Source organism: Cricetulus griseus, chromosome 2, assembly GCF_003668045.3.
Source record: "Cricetulus griseus strain 17A/GY chromosome 2, alternate assembly CriGri-PICRH-1.0, whole genome shotgun sequence".
Lineage (NCBI taxonomy): Eukaryota > Metazoa > Chordata > Mammalia > Rodentia > Cricetidae > Cricetulus > Cricetulus griseus.
The window spans coordinates 344,441,993-344,467,537 of record NC_048595.1 but is presented as its reverse complement, the minus strand read 5'-3'; the positions used below and the strand labels follow the sequence as shown (position 1 = coordinate 344,467,537).

Below are 25,545 nucleotides of genomic sequence, written 5' to 3'. Positions count from 1 at the left end.
CAGTGAAAACATCTAAAGTTATGTAATCTCTAAACTGCTCCAGGAGTTACAGTTCTCATCTCCACTGTATCTTCAAAGAGTTTTCCAACTTTTGGTTTTTCCAGGATAAAGATGTTTAGAAAGGTTGATGGGAGGAGGCCTGTAGGGGACAGGTTGATATTGGGACTCCCAGCTACTGAGGAAATACACAGATACTATCTTTTCCATAATAAACAAGACCTGACTGGGAGATTATCATCATGGGATTGTTGAGTCTGGGTCCCACTACACAGCATGGCAGGCCAGTGTTTCACTATGCAGACCAGGCTAGCCTTCAACTCACAGAGATTTTCCTTTCTTTACCTCTCAGGAGCTGAGCTTAAAGGTATGTGCCTCCACTCCTGACCTTTGGCTACTCATTTTTGATAGCCTGAAAACACTATTTCTCTTGACCTGGAAATTTCAGCTTCTCTGTAACTTTTTTTTCAGGGTCTGCAAGATTTACTTGAATGGGTTCAGGCTTGGCTTAGCATATGAGAGCAACTTGGAGGCCTAGGTCCATATGTGGAAGCAACAGGTACTCCATATATTCTAGAGTTGAGTAGGGAAGAGAAGGGGGGATAGAGGACAGTAGGACAGTGTCCCATACCACCCTCGGTAACACCACATAGTGGGTCTGGGACCTAGGAGTCAACATGAGCTAGTGGCCCATCATGACATAGGAAGTCTCAGGGGAATCAACCTTCTGTGCTAAGTCTGTGTCTTTAGATTGTGAACCTCTGTTTCCCTCCTGGGTACATTGCAGGTATTTCTAAAAAGAATTAATGCTTCAGTCTTTTTATCCCAGTTCACTCTGCTCAGCTCTCACTGGGCCAAGTTCTATGGAGGGGCAGGCAGATACTAGAGTCTGCTTTACATTTGAATAAATCTTTATCATTTATTTTCTAGTTGTGTAGCCTCAAGTACATTTTCCAACATCCCTGAGTTAAAATTTCTTTATCTATAAGATGGAATGAATAAGGCCTACCGACATATCACTGTGAAAATTAAAGCAGGTAATAGATAAAATTCACTATGGACACACTCACAGTACCTTATAGTTTTGACTTCTCATCTTTGGACTGTGCATGAGTATACCTGGGAGTATTTTTCAGTTATTGATTTAATTGTCTACTGGAAAATGAGACTATTATGCTTTACTAGAGAAAAATAACCTTTCTTTCATAGTCTAGACATCAATATCCAGCAGAGGTAATCCTCTCATTAAGGAGACATGCACAGTCTCTTTCATTTGTGCAAACAATCATCTGTGTATTTAATTGAGATAGGAATCTAAAATTATATGGTATGAGAAGGATCTCATCATTATTCCCAGGCTGACTGAAGAAGGCTTAGATAGGTGTGCGAGGCTATTATAAATAGCTCGTCAAAGTAGTCTATTTTGAATCATTTCATTGTGTTCATATCTCCCAGCAGGGTCCCTAATTATCCAATATATCCATTGTGAGACCAAGTTCTAATAAAACACTGCACTGTCATAGTTGACACTATACCATATAATTTTTCCAGTGGATTTTTTTCAGCTCCTGCAAGGTTTTGACCTGCTGTTTCTCCCATACCATGTTGGGTCACTAAATGGAACTGAATCTCTGGCATGGTTCCAATGTGGTCGTCTGCACCTTCTAGACTTGTGTTAGTATAACAATTCATGATCTATTAGATTCAATCTCTGTGAAGCTGTATATCCCTTTGGGGTGCATTACCTGACTCCAGGGCCCCACTTGCCATTCTTCACAAGGCTCCAGGTTACAGCTCATACTCAGTGGAGGAGGAATGCCAGCCAGGAACTGGCAGTGAAATGGCCTCAGGCTCCGGTGGTGGTCCTGGCTGTCCATGCACTGAATCTCACGAATCTTGAAGCCTCCACTGCAGTTTCGGGAGCACTGGATGGAGAACAAAAGCAAATGTAACACCCGAGTCCTGGGCTCTATATATATATATTAGGACTCTATACTCCATCATTGTGGAAGCCTCAGGCTCCTAGCATGGACAGGTCATAATTAGTCTGCATGTACCCTGTTTTTCTTCATATTTATGGAGAGGCAATAACTTAAGCAAAACTCCTATTTAAGGCATCCTGGCGTCAAAACAAACAAACAATCCAACAAACAAAAGCAAAAACACCCATGTTTAGATGTATAAGTTTGGACTTGTATGAGTATCCCAGTTTTGTTCCTCACTAATTATGAGCCTTGGATACACGTTGAGCCTCAGATGACAAATTTGTAAACTGGGATGTGTAACCGCTATCTCACAGGCTACTAGAAGAATTGTGGACTTTTGGCAGTGGAGACCTGCCCTGTCTTAGAGAGTAGCCACTCATGCTAAATGTCTGTATTCACTTCAAGCAAGCCAACATCCAGTGCTTCCTGGTACGGGGCACTTTGGTTCCAATGGAAGGACCACTCTGACAAACTACCTTCACTTCTCCCCCAGAGCTCCACTAAAAACTAGTTTTATCCATGCCTCAGAACACAGCCTAGGTTATTACATCTCTTAGGAAGGGTTATGTTAGAGAAATAAAGTGAGTAACTGTTCAGTGGCCTGACTCATGGAAGTAAGCAAAGCTGTCATCACCAGCCTCAGTCACTGATGGGCACATGTCCACAGGGAGCCTTCAAACAGGCTCTATTAATGGCTCTGTTCCTCTGACCCAACCCCTCAGAGCAATCCCTGCATCCCATTCTGTATCAGGACATTGCAGGGTTCATCAGTTGTAGGCTCCAGCCCATCATGAGAGGACTTACGTTGGCAAGATTCTGAGGGTGCTGGTCACACCCTATCCTCAGTCAAGAAACAGGAAGAAGCACTTGGGCTCAGTTAACTCTCTCCTGTTCTACAGTGTAGGGCCCAAACCTGGGGAATGGTGCCACCCACAATAGAAGGGTCTTCCCAACTCAATTAAGTTAATTAAGATAACTCTCACAGGTATACCTAGAAGGCTCTCTCCCAGGTAGCTCTAGACCCTCTCAAGTTGTCACCACTAAACACCACATGGGAAGATGAGGACCCACATGACAAAGGGTAGAGGGATGTTCTGCTCTAAAACTTCCAGAATCAAGTGCAGTCAACACTAGCCAAACAGCTCCAGCAAACACACACATTAAAAACTTTATCTTCCTCCCACCTGTTAAACACATGTATAAAAACAAAAGTAGCTGCCACTTTAAAATTAGCTTTATTAGGGAAAGGAAATTTCACAAAAAACAAGTGTAAAATGGGGTTTTATTTTCTTATGGTCTATTTGTTGCTACAAGCCGAGGTTCCCACACACAATTTCCAAATTAGCTTTCTTTTATTGTTGAAACCATTTACACATACCCAATAGGAAATGAAACTTACTAGCAAGCTGTAGGCAGTCACTAAGGAAGACACTCACTAAATCTACACTTCTGTTTTGTTTTTAGAGGGCCCTTCCCTTGCCATTAGCAAGGTAGAAGTGGCAGCATATCAAAGTCACTTCACTCCTAATGCCATTTTGCTTTTGTTCGCAGAATGCCAATTGCTACATTCATCTTGTATTCTGTTTGTATTCCTGCTTTCCTAATACAGAGCCTGTGGGCCAGGCTGAGGACAGGAGTCAGACTTAGGGGAGCAGAAAAACTGGCTAATGTTCTGTCAAAATGAAGTAAGCTTGGTAATTTTCCAGTTATCATGTTAAAAACAATGCAAATAACAACAACAAAAACAAAAAAACCAAACATTAACAATAGCAAAACTATTCTCATTCTGCCATGGATTTTTGGGGGGTTGGTAGTGGATAAGTGCACACTGGATACTGAAAATGTAAAATTTAATCTGAGGTTCCAGAGTCTGTTTAAATGCCTATTCTAACCATAGAAGTTCATTGACTTGTAGAGACATTGGGTCTGGCTAATTTTAGTGTGGTAATGTTTTCATTTATTTGCAAGGTCTTTTTTGTAATAAGTTTATAAAATTAACTACCCTACTCTTGTGGGGTAGTTTTTGTTAGCTCCTGCCTTCCTGCCAGGCAGTGGGGTGGGGAGTGGGGGCAGTTGCAGCTTACATTATAACCTGCCTCCACTGTCACTAGATCCTGTGTACTTCCCTATGTGACACATGCACCCCTTAAAAGTGTTCACCCATCACAGTACTTTCTTTTGCTCTTTTACCTGTTCTGTCTGTCTCTTATGTCCCGCCTCCAAGATGACCTCACGATCTTTTGTCACCCCCCCTCCCCAAACCTCTTGCACCAGACCTGTTGCTCATGGAGTGTTCTCTTGGCCACACAACTTGGCAGAACCCATCAGAGGTATCCATTTCACAGCTTTTTCATTACAGTGTTGATTTGTGACATCTTTTTCACATTGGATTCATACAGTCTTCAGAAACACATACTGAGGAAGTTAAGGTCAGGAAGGCACCTTTAGTTATGATCCTGGTACCAAATGGCTGGAAGTGTGGATAAATTACTTCTCCAATTTCTCCACAGATATCAAAATAAGGACAAGCTGGTGATTAAATGATCCTAACATTCCCAAGTTCAGGAAAAAGCAAGGGTCATTGCAGTTGTGTTTGAGAACACCCAAAGTGTCAGGTCAAATACTAAACCAGACTATAGACTTTAAAAGAGGCCTTCCTTTTTACTCTCTTCCTTATGCTAGAATAAGACCTTTAAATCAAGTAGTGATTGAGTGGCATCAATTGGACTGGACAGGTTGTAAAAACATGAAGACACAAAGCTGCATTGGTAGAGAATGGGAACATGTATCTGGGAGGAGTCAGGTGGATGAATGTGATCAGAATTCAGTGTATGAGTTTCTCAAATCATTAATAAAACTAAAATTTTAGTTCCCAGTTATCCAACAGTTACTATCTTCCAAGCTCTGCATCTCTAATGCAAGTGCTTTTGTAGTAGCATGCTGAAGGGATTTTACACAAATTAATTAAATAATTAAATAACATATCGAATTCCATAAGTTATTCAAGACCTCCTAATGTTACAAAGAGGGGGTGGTCAGACTCACCTCATAAACTGAAGAAAGTTTATAATAAAGGAGGGGAGTTCAGGCTAAACCTTTTAAGTAGATGCTGAAGGAAAAACAGGGTGGGGACATAGAAATGGAGAGGGTGGCAAGCACAGAGGCTCAGTACTATGATGCAATATGACTTTTCTGCAAAGAGCAGAGTGGGTTGGTCAGAATGTGAGAAGAGGAGAAGGGAGGGAAAAGAGAAACAGTCAGAGTACACCGTGGAGGTTCTTGTGGTCTGTACATTAATAGTCTTGGGGTTAAATTTTCTGTGGCCCTAATTGTATGAGATGACTAGATGTGTATTCTGTTGCTCCCACTTAATTGGCATTTCTCTAACTCTTTTTCAGTAGGAATCTGTGAATTTAAAATGCTTAATGGTGTAAAAAATATCATAGTTTAAAAATAGAATAAATTATTAATATACCCTGGGTCAAATAAATGCAGAGATTTTCAGTGTATCATCGACCTTTTTGCCACTCAGTTCTGCTTTTGGGGGATAGAAATGGTTCTCTAATATATAATTCTATGTGCTTGTTTTTTATGCATTAAATTTTAATATAAGTTTCTAGGAAAGTGTTTTGGATAGAAGTAGGAGTCTCTGTATATTTAGTAAGGCCAAGGCTATAACCCATTTTATTCATTTGTAAAAATTTAGCTCTATATAATGTAGCACATACCATAGAAAACCTGCAACTCAAAAGCTATGCAAACCTGGGCCAGAATAAGACCAAGTATCTAACAAATATATGAGACCTGATGCCCTAAGGTTAGGTTGTAGTATCATCTTGTTTGTTTTTAGCAAAGTTCCAGATGATAAAGTCAACTATTGAAAAAAAAAATGAGGAAGAAGTGCCATTTGTTTGACTTAATCCCAAAGAGGACAATACTTAATCCAAAAAATACAACAAAGAGACTGTCAGATCAGGGGTTTGCAAAACAGAAATGACAATTTCAGGAAGTGTGTGGAGCTGAAAATTACGGGTGGTTTGGGTATCAGCCCCACTGGAGAGTTTTCGGAAGCATCATTGTCATTTATTGCATTTCTCCCAACATAGGAATCATTTCCATCTCCTTAGGAATTCATTCTGAAATTCGTGTGTGTGACACACTGATGGACATATTAATAATGCAGTGCTTCCTTCCTTCTGAAATGCTAGAATATTTTCTTAGAACTGAAACTGCAGAGTGATCTTCCTAACCAAGCAGGTGAGTAGTAGAGACAATACACATCTCAGTTTCCTCAACGGAGATTATAAACTCCTTTGTGAAGTTAATAATGTATTGGTGAATGCTGGTATCTGCACATAGTATAACTGACTGGAAGTTCATGGAAAGTTGAGCACTTTGCTTAACACTGGACAAACAACTTCTCTAGTCAGTACTTCTCTGACAGGATCCAATTGTCCATCAGCCTCTTGTTCCAAGTGCAAGAAGTCAGACTTTTGCAAGCACCTAACAGCCACTTCTTATCTTCATTGTTTAGCCCAAATCTTGCCTAGAGCCTTTTATTTTTGATCAGGCTTTTGCCACTTATAGCTGTTTTGCACACTGCTATAGTTTGAATCTAGAATGTTTCTCAAAGTTACATATGTGAAAGCCTTGCTCCCCAGCATGGTGTAATGTGGAGGTGGTAGAAATTTTAAGGAATGAGAGATCTCCTGGTTGGTGGGCACTGCCCTTGAAAGGGGTTGTCCCTTGTCTTTTCTGTATTTTGCCTGCCCAACATGAGGTAGCAGCATTCATTCACCACATGCTTCCTACTATGACTGCCATGGCCCAAAGCAATGAGAGCAACCGATCAAGGATCAAATCCTATAAAACCATAGGTTAAAATAAGCCCCTTATTTTTATGAGTTGATTATATCAGGTATTTATTGTAGTGACAAAAGCTAACAAATACACCTTTTGACCCTTACACAACCTCATAAATTACATAGAGGCAATATTATCTAATGTATTACTGAAGTGAGGACATTAATCCTCCAAAGAGGCTAGAAGAAAGGACCAGTCTACACACAAATTAAAGACAGGGCAGGGCTACCAACTCAGCTATGCAGATTTCTCCGAACACCACTGCCATTAGGATGGTTTTGTTTCCTGAGACAGAGTCTTGCTGATGGGAAATCTACTGTGTATGTTTATCTTATTGACTATTAAATAAAATACTGTTTGGCCAATGAAACGGCAAGTTAGGCAGGACTAGGAGTCAAAGAGGATTCTGGGAAATGTAGTAGACATAGCAAGGAGACTCATACTTAAGCGAAGGAGAAAGTGGAAGGGTCCTTTTTTCCCCCCTCTGCTCCTGCTCCAGTGGCAGGATGTGATCCACCGGCAAGGAGGGATGCCAATAAGGCGTCCGATAAGATAAGTCTTATAACATATTTAGATTTATGATAGTTAAGACTGAGCTAGCAGATGAGGAATCCTAGTCATTGGCCAAGCAGCTTTGAACCTAATACAAGTTTCTGTGTATTAATTTGGGCCTAACTCGGGCAGGCGGCTGGCGTAAAGTGCACATGTGGCAGCGGGGCTCGGCGGCCCTTGGCAGAAAGATTCATCCTAACATCTTGCTATGTAGTCTTGCTGCCTTTGAACCCAGTATGATGTTTAGGCTGGACTCAAACTTATGACAATCCTGTTTCAGCATCTTTAGCCTGAGGATTACAGCTATGCACCACTATACCCAGCTTGCTTCTAAAACTTAATTCTGTAGAGATATGCCTTCCCTAGCCCACGTGCATGGCAAAAGTAGGACTAGAACCTTTGTTCCTTTGTTTCAGCCAGATTAATGCAGAGAGAGGGGAAGGGAGAGCCATTCTGGTAAGTTACCTCTATATACTGGGAAGATAAAATTAAATATACAGATTTTTCCCTGTCAAACATATGATAAATGAACACAAGAGGAGTGGCAGACTTGATCACAAGAAGGGTGCAGGTAGAGGCATAAGTATGCAATGCCACATCAGCCTGGACACTGGTCATGTGGTGGGATAATCCCCAGAGAGTAACTGAATGCCTCAGGTGTGTTGCCTGTGGGCTTGGAGAAGACTCCAATACAGACTCCAATACAGCCTGAAATCTAAGGAATTTAAGTCTCTCTGTATTTGGGTAGAGATTTGTAGACGAATGCACAAGGGTTGAAGTAAAGTTGAATTTTTAATTCTGAGTAAGTCTCTGAAAAATCAAACTGTCAACTGGGAAAATCTAAACAGGATAGAGGAGGGAGGATTCTGGCCAAATCCCAGATATGACCTCTTGAATCTTCCATCTGGGATGTTCTGATATCTAGAATTCCTCAGACTTGACTTGACCTTTTTGAGGTACCAGCCATTTCACTCATCTGTCCTCTCCATGCCATATAATTTCCATGGAAATGATCATTCTCAGTGACAGGTGAATGGTACATGGGCAACACATAGCAAAGTCTGAGAAATGAGACATTTCTTTAGATATTTCTAGATATGGAAGAAAACTCACAGGTAAGTAGCCTGTCTTTGTATCCTGGGTTTGTTGCTAGTTGGAAGAAAAAGGAAACTAAAGGGATTTATCTTTAAGAAACATATAGTACCAACACAGAGACAGGGAGGATGGGAAGAGTCACTAGAATGCATAGTGATTTTAAAGAGCCAGCCCTACTACTCTCTTTTCTTTCCTAAGTTCAGAATCTTCCTTTAGGGGAAGGGTCATAAGGTCCACCAATGACATTTTATACCCCTGTCTGCAGGTAAGTCTACCTAATGGGTAAGTCTATTCAGTGCCTTACAGTCTTCTTTTGGGAATGAGCTGACTACCTAATGAAAGAAGTATCTTCTAGACTTTAGAGGGTCTCCAGCCTCTGCAGACTTTGTAAGTAGATTCCCCCCTCCACAAGTCTTAGAGTCGTGAGGCTCTGATTCACTAGAGAAGGGACAGGGATCTATGGAAGCCTAGAGTTGGGCATTTATGGAACAAGGAAGGGATATCCATGTCTCACACATGCTTTTGATACCTGTCTGGCCCTCAACTCTGCTACTGACTGCTGTGTGTCCCAAAGGCTGCCTCAACTCCAGTCCAGGACGATAGGAAGATGGCCTGACTGAGTACCCTCAAAACACCTGGATTAACCTGAAGAGTTGACATATTGCTTTCACGAGGGACCATGCAGAGCAAAGAGTGAATTGTGTAATGTAGATTGTTGTAAAATACATGTCAATATGGGAAATACTTTCTGTTGTTTTGCTTCTGAGACAGGGTTTCATGTAGCCCAGGCTGAACTGTGAAGGGCACATGAGCCAGTTAAAGATGGTGCTGAGGGGAAGTCAGGAGGGCAAGTTCTAAGATGTTTACAAAAAAGGGTGATTGGTTGCCAAGATTGAATCAGATGAGGTCACTGCACGAATGGCTCATGTTCACTAGGTAAAGCATAGGGCTCCTAGGTGTGTGATAGGCTGACTTTTAAAACCATTGGTTGGCTGTTTTCCCACTCTGTGGTTTTTTGCTTTAAAAGATGCTTGCTGTGAGGCAATAAATGGGTTCCTGCTTGACTAGACTCCTTGCTGCATCTGATTGTCTCTGGGATCCTGGGAGGTGGGGGAACAGGTGAGCAGTGCACAACTCTTCCTCAGACCCTGCAGATCTGGAATTTATGCTAAGCTCAGAGTGACTCTTGACTCATTATTCTCTTCCCTTGACTTCACATGTGGTGGGATTACAGACATGTACTGTCATGTCTAGCATTGGGATATACTTTTTAGTGGCCATTTTACCCTTTAAACCATCATGTAGTAGTAGTAGTAGTAGTAGTAGTAGTAGTAGTAGTAGTAGTAGTAGTATTTACTATGTGTCTGTGTGTGCACGTGTGAAGGCTAGAAGAAGGGATCAGCTCTCCTAAAACTGGAGCTACAGATAGTTGTGTTCCACCCCATGTAGATGCTGCGAGTTAGACTCAATTCCTTTGTATCAACAGAAAGCACTCTGAACTGCCGAGCCATCCGTGCAGCCCCAGACTATTCCTAATGCTTTCTTTCATTTTAGGCAAATGAAACTGTTTTGCAAAAAGCCATCATGCCATGGCTTAATTATATGTGACAAGGGGTAATTTTTCATTGCACAGTTATACTTTTCATACAATACAAAGTTGAAATAATTGAGAAATATTGTACTGCATGTTGGACAAAGCAACTAATTTTGAGAACTTGAAGTTTTGTCCTAGCATGTTGTGTGAGAGTAAGGACACACAGGTAAAAATGTGTGGGTTAATACAAGTCTGACTTCCAGGTATTGTATAACTTAGAGTAAGCTGATGCCTGATGGTAGCATCTGTGATCAATGCCAGTTCTCTCTCCCTCCCATCCTCCTATGTCCCCACAACCCCCCTCCTCCCATCCACTCCGCAGGCAGGGTGAGGCCTTCCATAGGAAATCTTCAAAGTCTGTCATATCATTTGGGGCAGGGCCTAGGCCCTCCCCTGTGTATCTAGGCTGAGAGAGTATCCCTCCATGGGGAATGGGCTCCCAAAGTTTATTTGTGCATTAGGGATAAATACTGGTTCCACTGCCAGAGGCCTATGGGGCCTCTGTGTTTTTTAAAAGAGGCAGAAGGGAGGAAGTGAGGAGAGTGACCACCTTCAGCAAGTGTTTATATAAGACCTGCCTCTTTCCCTGAAAACACCATCTCATGCCTTACCTGGCTCCAGTTTCCCACTCGCCAGCCAGCACAGGGCCGGAGGTGGCACTTCTTGGCAGGGTCTGGCCTCTGAATGGCTGCACAGTCAGCATTCATCCCGGTGCTGCACTCCACACTCCTCCAGTAGGCCCCCAGCCCACATGTAGTGGAGCACTGCCGCAGGGAGGACAAGAGAAGAGAAACGGAAAGCTTTTACTCAGGTGTAATCATCACCGGGATCCTGGAGCCAAAGGTGTCCTGTCCTAGAAGCTAAGTTGTCCCGGTTATGAATACATACACAATCTGAGTGTCTGGCTGAGTGATTTAGAATGAACAGCTTTAACAGACAGCTGCAGTTAGGGAATCGCCCAGCTGCATATGCAAAGACAGCCCAGTGCAAATGGAAATGTGCTTTTCCTTGATAAGTACACTGACACAAGCGCTTGGGCCGCAGGCACATTGCTGTATTTCTTAACATTCCAGTTTAGAATGGATGCCAGATGTGAGCATACGCCTCACACCTCATATCCAATGTGGCAATGGCTTTTACCTGATTTCTTTCAATGGTGCCAATTAGTATTATTTATTATAGGATAGATAAAGACACAAAAGCTTAATGCTGGTTTGTGCATGGAGGAAGATGGGGCGTTCTTCCTCCAGACCTTATGTCATATATTTCGGTAGTGACTCCCAAACTCTAGCATCTCTATCTCTAAGTAACATCCAGGAACCCTGGTAAATGTAGATTAGCACCAGTCAGTGTCCTCCATAGCACTGCAACGCAGCAGTTTTACCAAGTTCCCAGATGATGCTGGTGCTGTTGCCTCTTAGACCACAGCTGAAGCTGGGAAGAAGTGAAAAAATGCTGCTTGTCTCTTCTTGCCCCACTGGCAGAGAACAAGGCAGCAGCCTTTTCCAGAGGTAGAATTGATTTGTTTGAAGCTGTCTTCACTCATGTATAATTATTTAGTATCGCAAGTTTAGCTTGCATCCACCTTGAAGATTACACAGTTTCTGCTGTTGGTCGTTTAAATTTTCTCCTTGCATCCTCTTTCCTGCTTACCCTTAGGAAGGGGTTGTTTTTGAATACATAAAACACAGCTGTGAGCATATTTAAAAGAAAGTTTCTTTTGATAAATTATATAAATCAAGAGCAAGCCTTGTGTTTCCTTGACTGCACATTTGCCTTCTCTACAATTTGGTGCTTCATCTGTGAAAATTTTGGTTATATATATATATATATAAAACATGCATATGGTATTATAAACCATATATATGTGTGTATGTATATATAGTCACATTTCTATCTTAGGTAAATCATAGAATCACAGAAAGGGAAAAGTGGAAAACACCAAATGTCATAACCTTATTTCAATTTTCATTTGTAAGTGAAATTTCTCCTCATCCTTAATCCTTGATCTGTGTCTTTCCTGTTTCTCCTTGAGCAGCATCATGCATCTTTATAGTAGAGACAATGGCAGCTAATGTGCTGCAATTACCACCTCATGGATGAAGCCCGCTAATGTTCTCCACCATTCACTCTCACACTTTTCTTAGTTTCTCTCCTCAAGAGGTGGACTCGCTTTTCTCAGCCACTAAATGAAGGCTGTTCTTGAGACTTCTTTTGGCTCATAGGGTATGGAGGCTAATGCTATGCTAGTTGCCATGCTTTGGTTCCCACACTGGCTGTGGACTCTGCTTTTGCCACGAGCATATGCCTGGGTAATACATAAGAAGATAAGAGCTAACATGAAACAGAATTAAATGACTCTGCTGAAGCTACCCCAGGCCAGCTTTCAACTGACCTCCAGCAGGGACCCGAGAGGACAAGCTGCAGTTGATAGAACCTCCTGATGGGTAATCACAGTTCTGCTGTCTGCCAACTGTGTGAGCCTTTGCAGATTCTGAACTTCCCTAAGTCTGTAAAACTGGTGACAACAGTAGGATTCCCCTCATGTCGGGTTGTTGTGAGGACTAAAGATTACTTATGCATACCACCTTGCACAAGGTCACACAGACTGTTTGCTGTGTTATTAACTTAATATTGTGATATAGAAGGAGAATATAACATTTAGCCAAGCCTAGGACAGTTGTTAATGAGACCACATTGCCAGGCTAGTAATGATCTCATAAATCTCAAGAGATGGCCTTAGTTCCTTGGGCCATATTTATGCTACAAATCATATATATTATTTATGGAGCTTGGAGTTTAGTCCTCCTCGCTGGAGTTGGCTTAATTCTCTTTGACGGTTTCTACTTAGGCATCTTGCCATAGTCCAAAAGTAAAGCTGACACGAGGAAATCCACAGACTATAGAAAAAGCAAAACAAAAACCACATTCTGTCAATTCGAGGTTTCCTTATAGGAGATGAGAGAAAACAAGAGGCCTTTGAGGAAGTGTGTGTGTGGGGTAACTTAGTTCTGTCCCGTGACCAGTTGACCTTCATCCGGTCCTGCAGCAACTGACCCACCCATAAGGTTCGGGAACAAGTGTGGGATGCTAGAACTAGAGCAGATACTGAGGGTCAGGTCAGCAACATCCGAAAAATAAAAGCTCTGAAAAGATGTGGAAAATTATACTGTCACTTTCATTCTCTTAGCTACACAAGCCTACATTTCACTGACTGGCCCAAGGGGTCTGGTTGAACTGGCCCAAGGAGGCAGTTCGATGAGATGGGAGATTCTATCAGAGTAAGAGCCACAGCAGTGCATGGTACACAACCCTTAATACTTACATGAGTGCAGATAGAAAACTCCCCCATTCCTTGCTATGTGTCTGGCATTCTTCTGTAGCACTTAGATATTTCTTTTATCTCATACCAACCTTAGGAGTCAGATATAATGATCATGGAGGAAACTGAGGGAGTAACAGGATGCATTTATTCAAGGTTCAAGCCCAGGGAGTGCATTTTCAAACTGCATACCTTTTTGTAGGATCAACTTCGTTTCTGAATCAATTAATAATTCTGCTGCCTTAATTAGTAAAAGAGATGTGCTAGGTACATTGAGGGCCTTGAGCAATCTTCAAGTGCAAGAGAGAGGCAGAGGGTATATCCTAAGAGAGACTTCAGACCAAACTCCAAGAAACATTAGAAATGGTTTCTGGCTTAGGGACCAGAAGAGCTTAAAATGACCCTGAAGAACACAAAGGGTGTGAGAGCAGAGTGGGAGGGAAAGGAGATCCCAGACAGAAGGAATATCATGGATGAGCACACTGGACAGGGACAGTCAGAGAATAAGGGAGAGAGAATAAAGGAGATTGGGCACTTTCAGCTTTTGAATTTTGAGATGCAAATTGGTTCAGAAAAGCAGTAAGACTGGAAAGTCAGCCTATGTAATGTCACAGAGCCAATTTGATGTTTGATTAGATTTTCTTTTCTTTTTTTTTTTTCATTTTCCCCTTTTATCATTGGCAGAGTGCATTTCATCTGATCTGTATGTATTGAAAAGACAAGTATTTGTAAGGACATTGGAGTGGTTAGAACAGCTGTTAGTCCTCTTACATCTCTTACATCTCTTGCAGTAGTGTCTGGAAAAGATTGGAACAGGGAAAGAGTAGGGGCTCACAGACCAGCAGTGAGGCAAGGCAGGTACCCGGAACTGAGGATCTTACATTTTTTTGTTTGTTTTGTTTTGTTTTTTCAAGACAGGGTTTCCTGTATTGCTTTGGAGCCTGTCCTGGAACTCGCTCTATAGACCAACTGGCTTCGAACTCACAGATATCTGCCTGACTCTGCCTCGGGAGTGCTGGGATTAAAGGAGTGCACTACCAATGCCCAGCTGGGATCTTGCATTCTTAACTACTGAGTTACACTGGTACTTTGGGCTGGGGGATCCTTCCTTATTAAAGATTTCCCTGAATATTGCAGTGATTTTTAAGTGTTGGCTTTCAGACATTAAATGTGATCATTACTTAATAACAAACAAAACTAGGCCCATTAACTTTCAAATACCCCCTACCAGAAGATGAGGCCTTTAACTAGCAGGAAACAAAAAGGAGATGACAGAATGGATGAGTTCACCCAACTTTAAACATTATTAGAGCTTGTTTTAGTGGGGGAGAGGCAAACCAGTATCAGTGGTGATTCTTAAGTTTCTGAGACATTGTAAAAGAGAGATGAGTGATCTATTGTCCTGAATGACCACCAAAAGAAACATCTTCAGAAGTGGGCAGATAGATGTAAGAATCAGGAACCACAGGATGCTCAAAATCCAAGACTTCCATCCTGAACTCTGACTGTCTCAGGCAAATAAGTATATGAAACATTTTTATCTAAAAAAATACATAAAAGGAGTAGTTCCTAAGTCCTGCCATGTAAGGGAACTCTGCCAAGTAGAGAACTCTAATTTTCATTCATATTCTTGTTGTTCCTTTCCCATAGCTAAACTGCTTACAACCAGCAGCTCTGGAGATGGTAACACTGTTGCCAACCTGTTGGTAAATTATGATAAATTCAATACCACAATTATTTTTGTCAAAGCCAAATGATGACATTTGAGCCTAAATGAATTGTGTCTTGATTTACTATTATCAACATGTTTTAACCTGTAGGATCAAAAGTCATTATAATCTATGGCTACTCCATTATATTTTAGTTTCTTGTATATAGTAATTTCTTATTGAATTAATTAACATTTGTCAACTGAATAGCATCTATTGGCATCTAATGTCATCACAACAAATCACTGCAACACAAAACTGTCAATTACAAAACTGTCTTGGGATTTGAGGATGGATAAAAAGATGAGAGGATTGGTCATCCTGAAACAAATACTTATTTTTAGTATTTTTTTACTTAGTCACATGATATTATTATACATCACAGGATGATCTGGAATTTGCTTTGTGGCCCAAGAGGGCTTTGAATTCATAGTCTTCCTACCTCTGCGTTGTGAGTGCTAGAATCACAGGAACCCTTGTTTGTTGGTTTGTTTTTTGAGACAGGTTTCTCTGTATATCTCTGGTTGTCCTGAAACTCACTCTGTAGACCAGGATGGCCTCAAACTCAGAAATACACCTGCTTCTGCCTCCAGAGTGATGGGATTAAAGGCATCAGCCACCACCTCCTAGCCACAGGCACCTTTTAAAAAAAAACTTCCATATTTACCTTCGGGGCAGAGGAGGGCTATCCATCCTTACTAATATCCTAGTGTAGGGCTCTCCCCAATTACTGGGCTTGCATTCTCAGGGGGTCTCCCTTCATACTGTAGCTTCCATCTAAGTACTAAGCTTGTCCTCCTCAAAGTCATCAGTCACCTGCCAATGATCAAGTGCAAAGGGTCTATAGTTGACTCACCCCTGATTATAAACACTGCTGCATTTCTTTGCCTAGGCCTTACATATCAGATTATTCCTTACCAGACTTCCTCATGGGGTCTGATACTTAGCCATCTCTTTAAAACATGAGTGCTCTATATCGTTTCACTCCTGGGCCACAGGTCTTTGCAGTGTGCAGGTAGTTTTGGGGTAACCTCACTCATTTTCAAGGCTCTAACTACCACCCATTGATCATGGCTGCCAAATTCTCTCTCTAATTATTACCTTCTTCAAGAACCCCAGACCCATACACTAGCTATAACTGGACATCTCAGAAGAACCTCTAAATTCCATCAGTTCAGGCCACAGCTACCGAATTGCTTTGGCATGGGAAGATAGCAGCCTCTGTCTTTGCTTTTTGGGGATATGGCATGATTTTCGAAAGACACATTTTGAGAATGTTATTTGAGAAGAAATCATTCTAAGAAACCCTGAAAATGTCAAACTTACTTTAAAATTTCTACACTGAATCAATGGTAGTGATATCATAGGGGGCATTTGTTTTTATGACTCCAAAATCCATTCTTGTGGAATACATTATTTTCTCATCTGTCAACTTAGAGTCATTACATAACTGACACTGCTTTTATATATAACAGGAGCAAAGGAACAGCAAATAAAACCAAAGGCACAGAGGGTGGTAATGTTTCTGATTTGCAAAGGAAGGGATTGGGGTTCTCAGTTGTCCACCCAAGTTCAAATCACTGTTCAGTGGGCAAGATTCTAGTTACTTAACCTCTACATCCTCACCTCTAGTGTGTCATTAATCTTCTCGGGCTGCAGTGCCTTCACAGGTTACTAAGTTTTTACTGTCAGCTCTTGTCCTAACAGCCCTTCAGAACTTATCAGATAGGAATGTGACTAAAATATTGGCTTAGGAGACACATTTATCTCCCTTCAATAAATTAGATTCCTATGAGTACAAACATCTTATCTCTGAAGCAAGACTTTTGTGAATAGAGATAAGATGTTGATTCACCAATGAAAATTGTGATAACTCACTTTGGAAATGGAACATAAATCCATGTGAAAAGATAGTTCAAGTGCAAATAATTACAAATTTGGTACAGAAACCTTTGAAGTTTTTAATTTACCCACATGGTGCTGGTAAAGCTAGTATCGTGACCCACTGAAGCTGGCTAATTTACACAAAAGAATGCTATACTCTTAATTTGTAAGTTGGTGTCACAATTCAACATAGAGTCAGGAGGTTATAGTGAAAAAAGAAAGTTCATCATCGCGTTGAAAAGTGAGCTTTTGGACAGTCACTTAATAACTAGCCTCTATGTTTCCGATTTGTAAATCAGCATATATGGGATAGACACCATCTACTTTCTAGGATAGCCAAAGTGAAATATTAAGAGACCATATATGAGAATGTTCGGGAAGTTAGCATGCCTTGTAAATTGCTCTAACTATATTTTTTCTTATATCAACAGCTATTAGACACTAGCCATTATTCTTAACTAACTGCTCTAGCTCAGCTCTCTTTAGAAAAGAAAATAAGACATAAATTATTTAAAAACCCTGAATTATTTGAATTTGTGGCTACATAATTTTATATATGCTAAACTTTTACTGAATTTCAAAATTAAAATAGCTAAGAAATTATTTTGGTGCCTCAAAAGGATGTCACTAGTTGTAGAAATAAAAACAAACAAGCCAGACGGGGTGGCTCATGCCTTTAATCCCAGAAGAGGCAGGAAGATCTCTGTGAGTTCGAGACCAGCCTGGTCTACAAGAGCTAGTTCCAGGACAGCCTCCAAAGTCACAGAGAAACCCTGTCTCAAAAACAAAACAAAACAAACAAACAACAAAAAAACAACCAACCAACCAAACACAAAACCAAGCAAACAAATATCTAGTCAAATTTCTAAAGCCTGAAAGTAGGGGCCAGCATTTTATTATAATGCTTAATTTTTCTTAGATATTACAATTCTTTCAATGAACCATAGTGATTTTTTTTTTTAAAATGAGGCCACCCAAAGAAGAATAAAATGAAAGTGGGTGCCTAGCTGTGTAAATAGGTAACATTTGTGATATGTGATCATATATTAATAAAGCAGTTTAAGTGTATCACAAGTAGAAAGAGGGCCCTTTGAATCAGTCTACCACAAGATCCAGCAATTCCACTCTTAGGTGTATACCCAAAAGAAGCACATTCATACAACAAGGACATCTTTTCAATGATGTTCATCACAGCATTATTTGGAATAGCCAGAACCTGGAAGCAACCTAGATGCCCCTCAACTGAAGAATGGATAAAGTATCTACACAATGGAGTACTACTCAGCAGAAACCCCCCCCCCCAAAACAATGGAATCTTGAAATTCGTAGGCAAATGGATGGAACTAGAAGAAACCATTCTGAGCGAGGTAACACAGTCACAAAAAGACAAATATGGTATGTACTCACTCATTTATGGATTCTAGACATAGAGCAAAGGATTACCAGCTACAACCCACACTGCCAGAGAAGCTAAGAAACAAAGAGAAGTCTAAGAGAGACATACATGGTTCCCCGGAGAAGGGGAAAGTTACAAGATCTCCTGAGCAAATTGGGAGTATGGGGGGAGGGGAAAGGAGCTAGGAGAATGAGAAGGGGACAAGAGGAGGGGTGAGGAGAACATGAGGGAGCAGGAAGGTTAAGTTGGGGGAAGAATAGAAGAGAGCAAGATTAAGAGATTCCATAACAGAGAGAGACATTATAGGTTTAAAGAAAAATCAGGCACTAGGGAAATGTCTGGAGATCCACAATGATAACACCAACTAACAATCTAAGCAGCAGAGAAGAGGCTACCTTAAATGCCCTCCCCTGATAATGAGATTGAAGACTGACTTATATGCATCATATAGCCTTCATCCAGCAACTTGTGGATGTAGAAGCATACATCCACAGCTAAACACTGAACTGAACTGGAATCCAGTTGCAGAGAAGGAGGAGTGATGAGCAACAGGGTCCAGACCAGGCTGGTGAAACCCACAGAAACAGCTGACCTGAACAAGGGAGAGCTCTTGATCCTCAGACTGATATCTGGGAAACCAGCATGGGACTAATCAAGACCCCATGAACGTGGGTGTCAGTGAGGAGACCTTGGAAATCTATGGGGCCCCTTGTAGTAGATCAGTACTTATCCTTAGCATATGAATGAACTTTGGGAGCCCATCCCACATAGAGGGATACTCCCTGAGCCTAGACATACGGGATGGACCTAGGCCCTATCCCAAAGGTATGACAGACTCAGAGGATCCCCTATGGAAGGCCTCACCCTCCCTGGGGAGCAGAAAGGGTATGGGATAGGTAGGGTGTTAGTTGGTGTGTGGGGGGGAGGCAGGGGAGAAGGGGAGGGAGAGGGAACTGGAATTGACATGTAAAATAATCTTGTTTCTAATTCAAATAAAACAATTAAAAGAAAAGAAGAAAAAGAAAATAGGAAAATAAAGATTAAGAGGGCCCTTTGATAGATATTTCTTCTCCAGCTTGTTTTGAGTACACACATATATGAAATCAAGGGATATATACCCCTTGATAATAGGATAGAATACATGTATTGGATATAAAGAATTGTTGACATAGTAAGTATATAATTCTTCTAGAGTTTGTCTCAGATTTCCAATCCAATTGTAATTGTTGCACCAGTCTGAACAAAGTCTGAGCATTAGCTTTCTGCTGGAATGTGAGGACAGGTCCTTATAGCTGTCTATCATCATAGGACCCCTGGAGTAGTCAGCTGGAAGGGATATCAGAGATGTCCCACCCTAGACATATCAGCCTGCAGCTTAAGCACCAGCCACAGAAAGATGACTGGATTCTTCATGCTAACACAGTAACTGGCTCAGGTCTTCTGCAAGATTGTATGTCTTCCCTGTAGCACTTGTGAATAATATATAGATATATACTTGTATGTACACATTGTTTTATAAATAATATATCTTGTAATTTTATAAATAAATTATATACATTTTGTAAGTAATGTATTTACTCTTCTCCTTCTTATTTGGGGAGTTGGCACAGAGAAGGTTGTAATTGTCATTACACATTTTTCTTCTATCCTTCCTCCCTCCTTCCTTTTTTCCCCTTCATCCTCCTCTATCCTCTCCATTCTCTCCCTTTCTTTCTCTTTTATTTCATCAGATCTTATGTAACTGAGCTGGCTTCCAGATGTGCTCTGTAGCCCAGGCTGGTATTCAACTCAGCATCTACCACCTCAGCCTCTCAAGAGCTAGGATTACAAGTGTGTTCCTCCAGGCCCAATTAGTCAACAATTTAATGTAATTTCATTTCAGACTTTTCACAACAAAGCATTCCTAGATATTTCTCATATAGCATCAGGTCTGGGATAGGAAACTGAATCTCTTACTTTACTCCAGTTTCCAACAATCCAGTATGCAGGGCTGTGGTCCTTCATAAGCGGCTTGTAATTGGAAGCATTTAGCAGGAATCCCTCAGCAATCAGAATAGATGCATCTTCCTCACTCAGGACAGGTCCAGAGCCTTGGGGTGGATTTGTATTATTTGCCAATGCCAAGTGGTCATGGTTTTCTAACTTTTCTGAGGGTGTTGGCTGGCCTCCTCCAAGAGGGAGTGGAATGTTCCCTGGTTTTTCAGTGATCAGCCCCTCAGCTCTGGGTGTCTCATTTTTAAGGGACCAGTCAGGTACTGAGCCTTCCATGGTTGCACTGAAGGGAGGCCATGAGGTCTCTTCCTCAACATAAGATGTCGGTGGAGGTCCAAGTGGTGTTTCTGCATTCCTCTCCATGGAAGAATCATGCTCAGGGACTCTGATCTTATTCCATATCACAGAGTGGTTTTCATCCTTGTTCATAGGCTGGTCACTGTCTTCCCCTGAGCCACTATGTATCTCTACTTCTGGATCTGTGGTCAAGGTGTTATAAAATGGAGTTACTTGCCAAGTCACCGCATTGCTAGATGATAAGCCAGAATCGCTTGTTGTGGTTGCCCAAAAGTCACTCTCCGAAGTAGGACCTATAGCTGAACTAGAAACGTTTTCATCATCAGGCTGGAGACTCAATGACCAGGAAGTGAGGGGGACCTGGGAAGTGCTTCCAGAGGAAGTAGGGTAGTGAGAGTCCTCTTCAGTTTGGGTTGGTTCTTCTTCAGGCGCTATAGTGGGGCCAAGACTGGTGATTGCCTGAGAACTTCTGCTCACAGACTCAGGTACTGTGGGTATGGACAGTGGTGTGAGCCTTGACGTAGGTGCAGGGATGGGCTTAAAAGGGTCATACTCTGGTATTGGTTGGTTTTTCCCACCGGGAGCTATATCTTTATTGGATTTCAAAACTCGATGGCTAGATGGGCATTGCTGGAGGCCACAGAGAGCTCGACTGTTGGGTTTCCGTGTCTTGTCACAAGGTTCATTATGGTTCTTGGCACATGTGACACTTCGAATCCGCACTCCACCACCACAGGAAACAGAGCACTGGAAAAGAGAGACAGATGTTAGTTTAGTGAAAAAGATGCCTTTCTTCGTATGGTCATGCCCAGTGGTGATGAATTGTGCCGCTAATGCTCTATCTCCATTTGGTTTCCATGCTTTTAGTTTTACATCGTCTCCTGGAGATCAGGACCCAGGAGATCAGGACCTAGGGCCCAGGACCAGCCTGAACAAAAACCATTAAATAGTCAAACTGAAGGCAGCTTGGGTCTTTAAAACTAGACGCTACCTTCTCTACAAGGAATGGAGTGAGTTAAATCACTCACAGGGTCTCTTTGAGAGCAATGGAGACTATTATCTCTTTCTCAGGGTTATAATGCTATTAAATTAGTACAAAATGTTCTCAGATTCTCAAGATTGCACTAAACTAGTTACATGAAACCTTTCATGTTTAGAAAATAATGATTAGAATTCGTCTAGTTTCTCCTAGGTGCCACAGTCATCTATGGCAGGTGGAATTACATTAAAAGGTAGATAATCACCATCTTCAAAAATACTTATGTTGTAAGTTTATTTTTCCTGAACTTGAAAAATGAGAAGTAAATCAAAGGTGGAAAACATCCTTTCTCAAATAATTTCGTCCTTCCATCAATGTGACATTAATACGCACACTGAGAAGGTGGCGTAATTCCCACCCTAGTTTCCTTTTACGTCCTGGAAGGTTTGCTAAAGCACAGGCATCTAGATTACCTTTGTGGGGGATTCAGACAGGGCACTCCATCCTCAGAGCACAGTGCAAAACTTGTTTCCTCTAGCTCTATAGCTGCTAATCATACATAGTTGCTATGTAACAAAGGAAATTAGTTATTTTGAAAGATCCACACTTTCACCGAACTGTTCCATTTTTACTTTTCCTAATGACATGTGTTTTCAACCAACAGGTAGCTAGCACTGGAACATGGACCACTCAGGTCCTCTTGCCATCCATTTTACACTGATTAGTATTCTCTGTCTTGCATCCTTGAATTCAAAAGCAGGTTTCCTTGGGCTATGCCTGCACAATACTCCATGGATTTCACAGAGCCTTGCAGCCATTATTCTGTGTGATATTTGCAATATCTCTGCAAGATTTTCAAGGCAGTGTGATTACTTTTCCCTCTGCACGAGAGGAGTCAAAGGCTTCAGAACCTACTTGAAAGGCTGCAGGTCAGCCTCTGCAAAAAGCTTTCTTCTCTGGCAAAGCCCAGTGAAGCACAGATCCATAGTCTTTGCTTAGTGAGTTGCCCGGTGTTTTTGATGTTGCAAGGGTAACAACCCAAAGGCTGGAGTATTCCTTATGCTTGCTTACATGCCAGGATAATTCTTAAGATATCTGATCACTGTATATAATTCTAAGTGTTTTATTTGGTGGGGGAAAAACAAGAATAGGGAAATGGTTGGTTACCTATAAGATTATGCATTCTTTTAAAGCTTAAATTCCTTGCTTCCTCCAGTCCTATTGGTGTAAAAAATATTCTTTATTTTGTTTCCGTCAAGCACAATCACTCGGGATGCATAATAGTTCTGGGGAATCAGCTCCTTTTGGAAGCAAGATGCACCATTGAATGCAGGAGACCATAGAGTCAAAGCAGTGCCGGATACAGATTAGGGCTTAGGGTGCAGTTAGTAAAGGACTCAAATGTCCAGTCCTGAGGCTGGCCAGTAGTTACAGTGCTCATATCTGGTGGGAACTGTGTTTTACATGAAGTGCTCATATCTGGTGGGAACTGTGTTTTACATTATATTTCCCACCAATGGTGAGGCTGTCGCTTAAGAAATATCTTCTGGTGCTTCTGGGGCTCCTTCTATAATTCACTAGGAGCCTAAAAAAGAGCAAGCTGGAGGTATTAATTTTTCTGCTTTGTCTCAGATTTCTGTCGTTTTTGAATATAAAGACACTTCATGACCCATTCAGCTTAGTCATCCCTCATCATCTTGGATTTTCAACTCTTCACATTGTAAAAATTGATAAATGCAGCAAAGTAAGTTTCAGTCTGTGCCTGAATACATTTCCCCTCAGGCTGCTTTGCTTTTAGCATGTATTCACAAACAAAGCTAATGCCAAATGGTCTCAAGGGCATGTGGTCCCTCTTGCAATTTTTCTCTCCAAGAGGCATCAGAATATATAACAACACAGGGGATTCTTCTGCATCTGCCCCAAGCTTCTGGGTTATTCTGGCTTGTAGGAATTCTACTGCCTGTGGGAATGTGAACATGCACAATAGACTTCATTTTTTTTTAATTAAAAAGCTTTGAAGCATGTGCTCTCTGTTTCCACTATATTGAACTATAGAGAAAAGAAATAACTTCAAAATATTGTTACCTCTAAGCTTATGCATTTTTTTTTAGCTTAAGTTCCTTGCTTCCTCAAGTCCTATTGGTGTAAACATTTCCTCCTTTATTTTGTTCCCATCAGGCATAGTCACATGCATTTTGGTCTACTCTGTCTTAAAACAACAAAATCGATATGTGAAAAATGGAATAGTGGTAAACATTTTAAAAGTTAGAAACTTCCTATAAATAAGATTCCAGATTTTTTACTTTGCTTGAAATGTCGGATGATTATCACCCATTGGACTCATTCCCAATGAGTTCAAAACTTCAGTTAGGGAAACCCAGGCTTGCGACCGTCACATGTGTTCTCTGGCACACCCACATGTACCTTCCTTCCCCAGGAGACACCCACTCTTCCAGATGACCTACAGTGACCATTCCTTAGCCATCCTTATCACAGGGCATGTTGTGCCCAATGGGATGCTATCTACCAAGGACTCTGAGCCCAAGCAGGAAGTTGCTTTTTCTCATAGCCACCCGAACAAACAGTGCCTCTTTGTATTCAGCCTGGAGCTGAATCTTCTTAGAGCATTTATCTCCTCTAGAACTGTCAAGCTCGTCAGATGAGACAAATGCAACTGGCTGACACATACTTGAAGCACATCTCAATTGGTACTTTTGGAATCCTCACAACCAATTTCAGCTATGATTATCATATGCCCTGACCTCATTTATCATTTTGAACCCTGTACCAGGCAAGTAGCTTGCTATTCATCCAATTTGTGACCTCTCTGGGAGTTTTTTGCCACTCCTGAATTAAAGCCTCTGGAGATAGCCTGCTGAGAAAGAGGCCTGCTGCTGAGTTGGCCAACTCTACCCACCCAAGGTGCACAAAGGCAAGAGGAACTGACTGGAGGCTCAGATGTGTGGCACTGAGTGAGTTCATCTAAAAACACAGCAGGAACTTATTAGAGGTTTTGGGCTAAAGGGGCTTAGTGAGAAACAGCTAATATTTTGTACATAAAACATTCCTCTATAACTCAGGAATTTATAAATGAACGAGTGTGCTTCATACCAAAAATTATGTTTGAACATAAGCTAAAACATTACATATTATGAGTGAATGTATGTCATCTCTCCTCCCTAAAAGTAGACATATCAGAGTCAAATTGCCTTCCATGTCAGAATGTTCTCTAATTTAGGGACAGTTTAAGTGGGAATCAATTTAAAATGAGGTCTTTTAGAGTGGGTGTTAACCCTGTACTATCAGTATTCTTACACAAGGGGGAGTTTTGGACAAAGAAATATCTTGTAGGAAGAATATGTGGGAAGATGAAGGTGGGATATGGTGGTTCACTTACAAGTCAGGGGAGCCCAAAGATTTCTAGGAAACTACCAGAAGCAGGGAAAAGGAGGCATGAGGTCATTGTCCCTCACAGAACTTCAGAAGGAAGTTAGCCTCCTGAGATCTTGATCTAGGATTTCTGCCTTATAAACGGTAATACAAGAAATTTCCCATTGTTTCAGATAGCTAGTTCATGAGACTTCATTAGAGAAACTCTAAGAAAGCAATTCCATATCTTAGATGATTTAAAACAGACACAATAAAGAGACTCAGTGTGATACACTGAACTGAACTGGACTCCAGATGCAGAGAAGGACAAGTGAAGAACACAGGGGTCCAGACCAGGCTGGTGAAACCCACAGAAACAGCTGACCTGAACATCGGGGAACTCTTGCTCCCCAGACTGATAGCTGGGATACCAGCAGGGGACTGATCCAGAACCCAGGAACATGTGTTTCAGTGAGGAAACCTCAGAAATCTACAGGACCTCCTGTAGTTG

General features: G+C 41.4%; 1 protein-coding gene across 1 annotated transcript in view; it reads right to left on the bottom strand.

The window, feature by feature from the left end:
- Adamts12 (ADAM metallopeptidase with thrombospondin type 1 motif 12) overlaps positions 1-25,545 on the bottom strand; it is a 241,599-nt gene that overhangs the window by 16,509 nt on the left and 199,545 nt on the right. The window contains exons 19-21 of the mRNA XM_027401266.2: positions 20,354-21,433; positions 10,698-10,850; positions 1,743-1,922 (exon numbers count right to left, since the gene is read on the bottom strand). Coding sequence (XP_027257067.1) covers positions 1,743-1,922; positions 10,698-10,850; positions 20,354-21,433 — 1,413 coding nt within the window. The remainder of the gene's footprint in view (positions 1-1,742; positions 1,923-10,697; positions 10,851-20,353; positions 21,434-25,545) is intronic.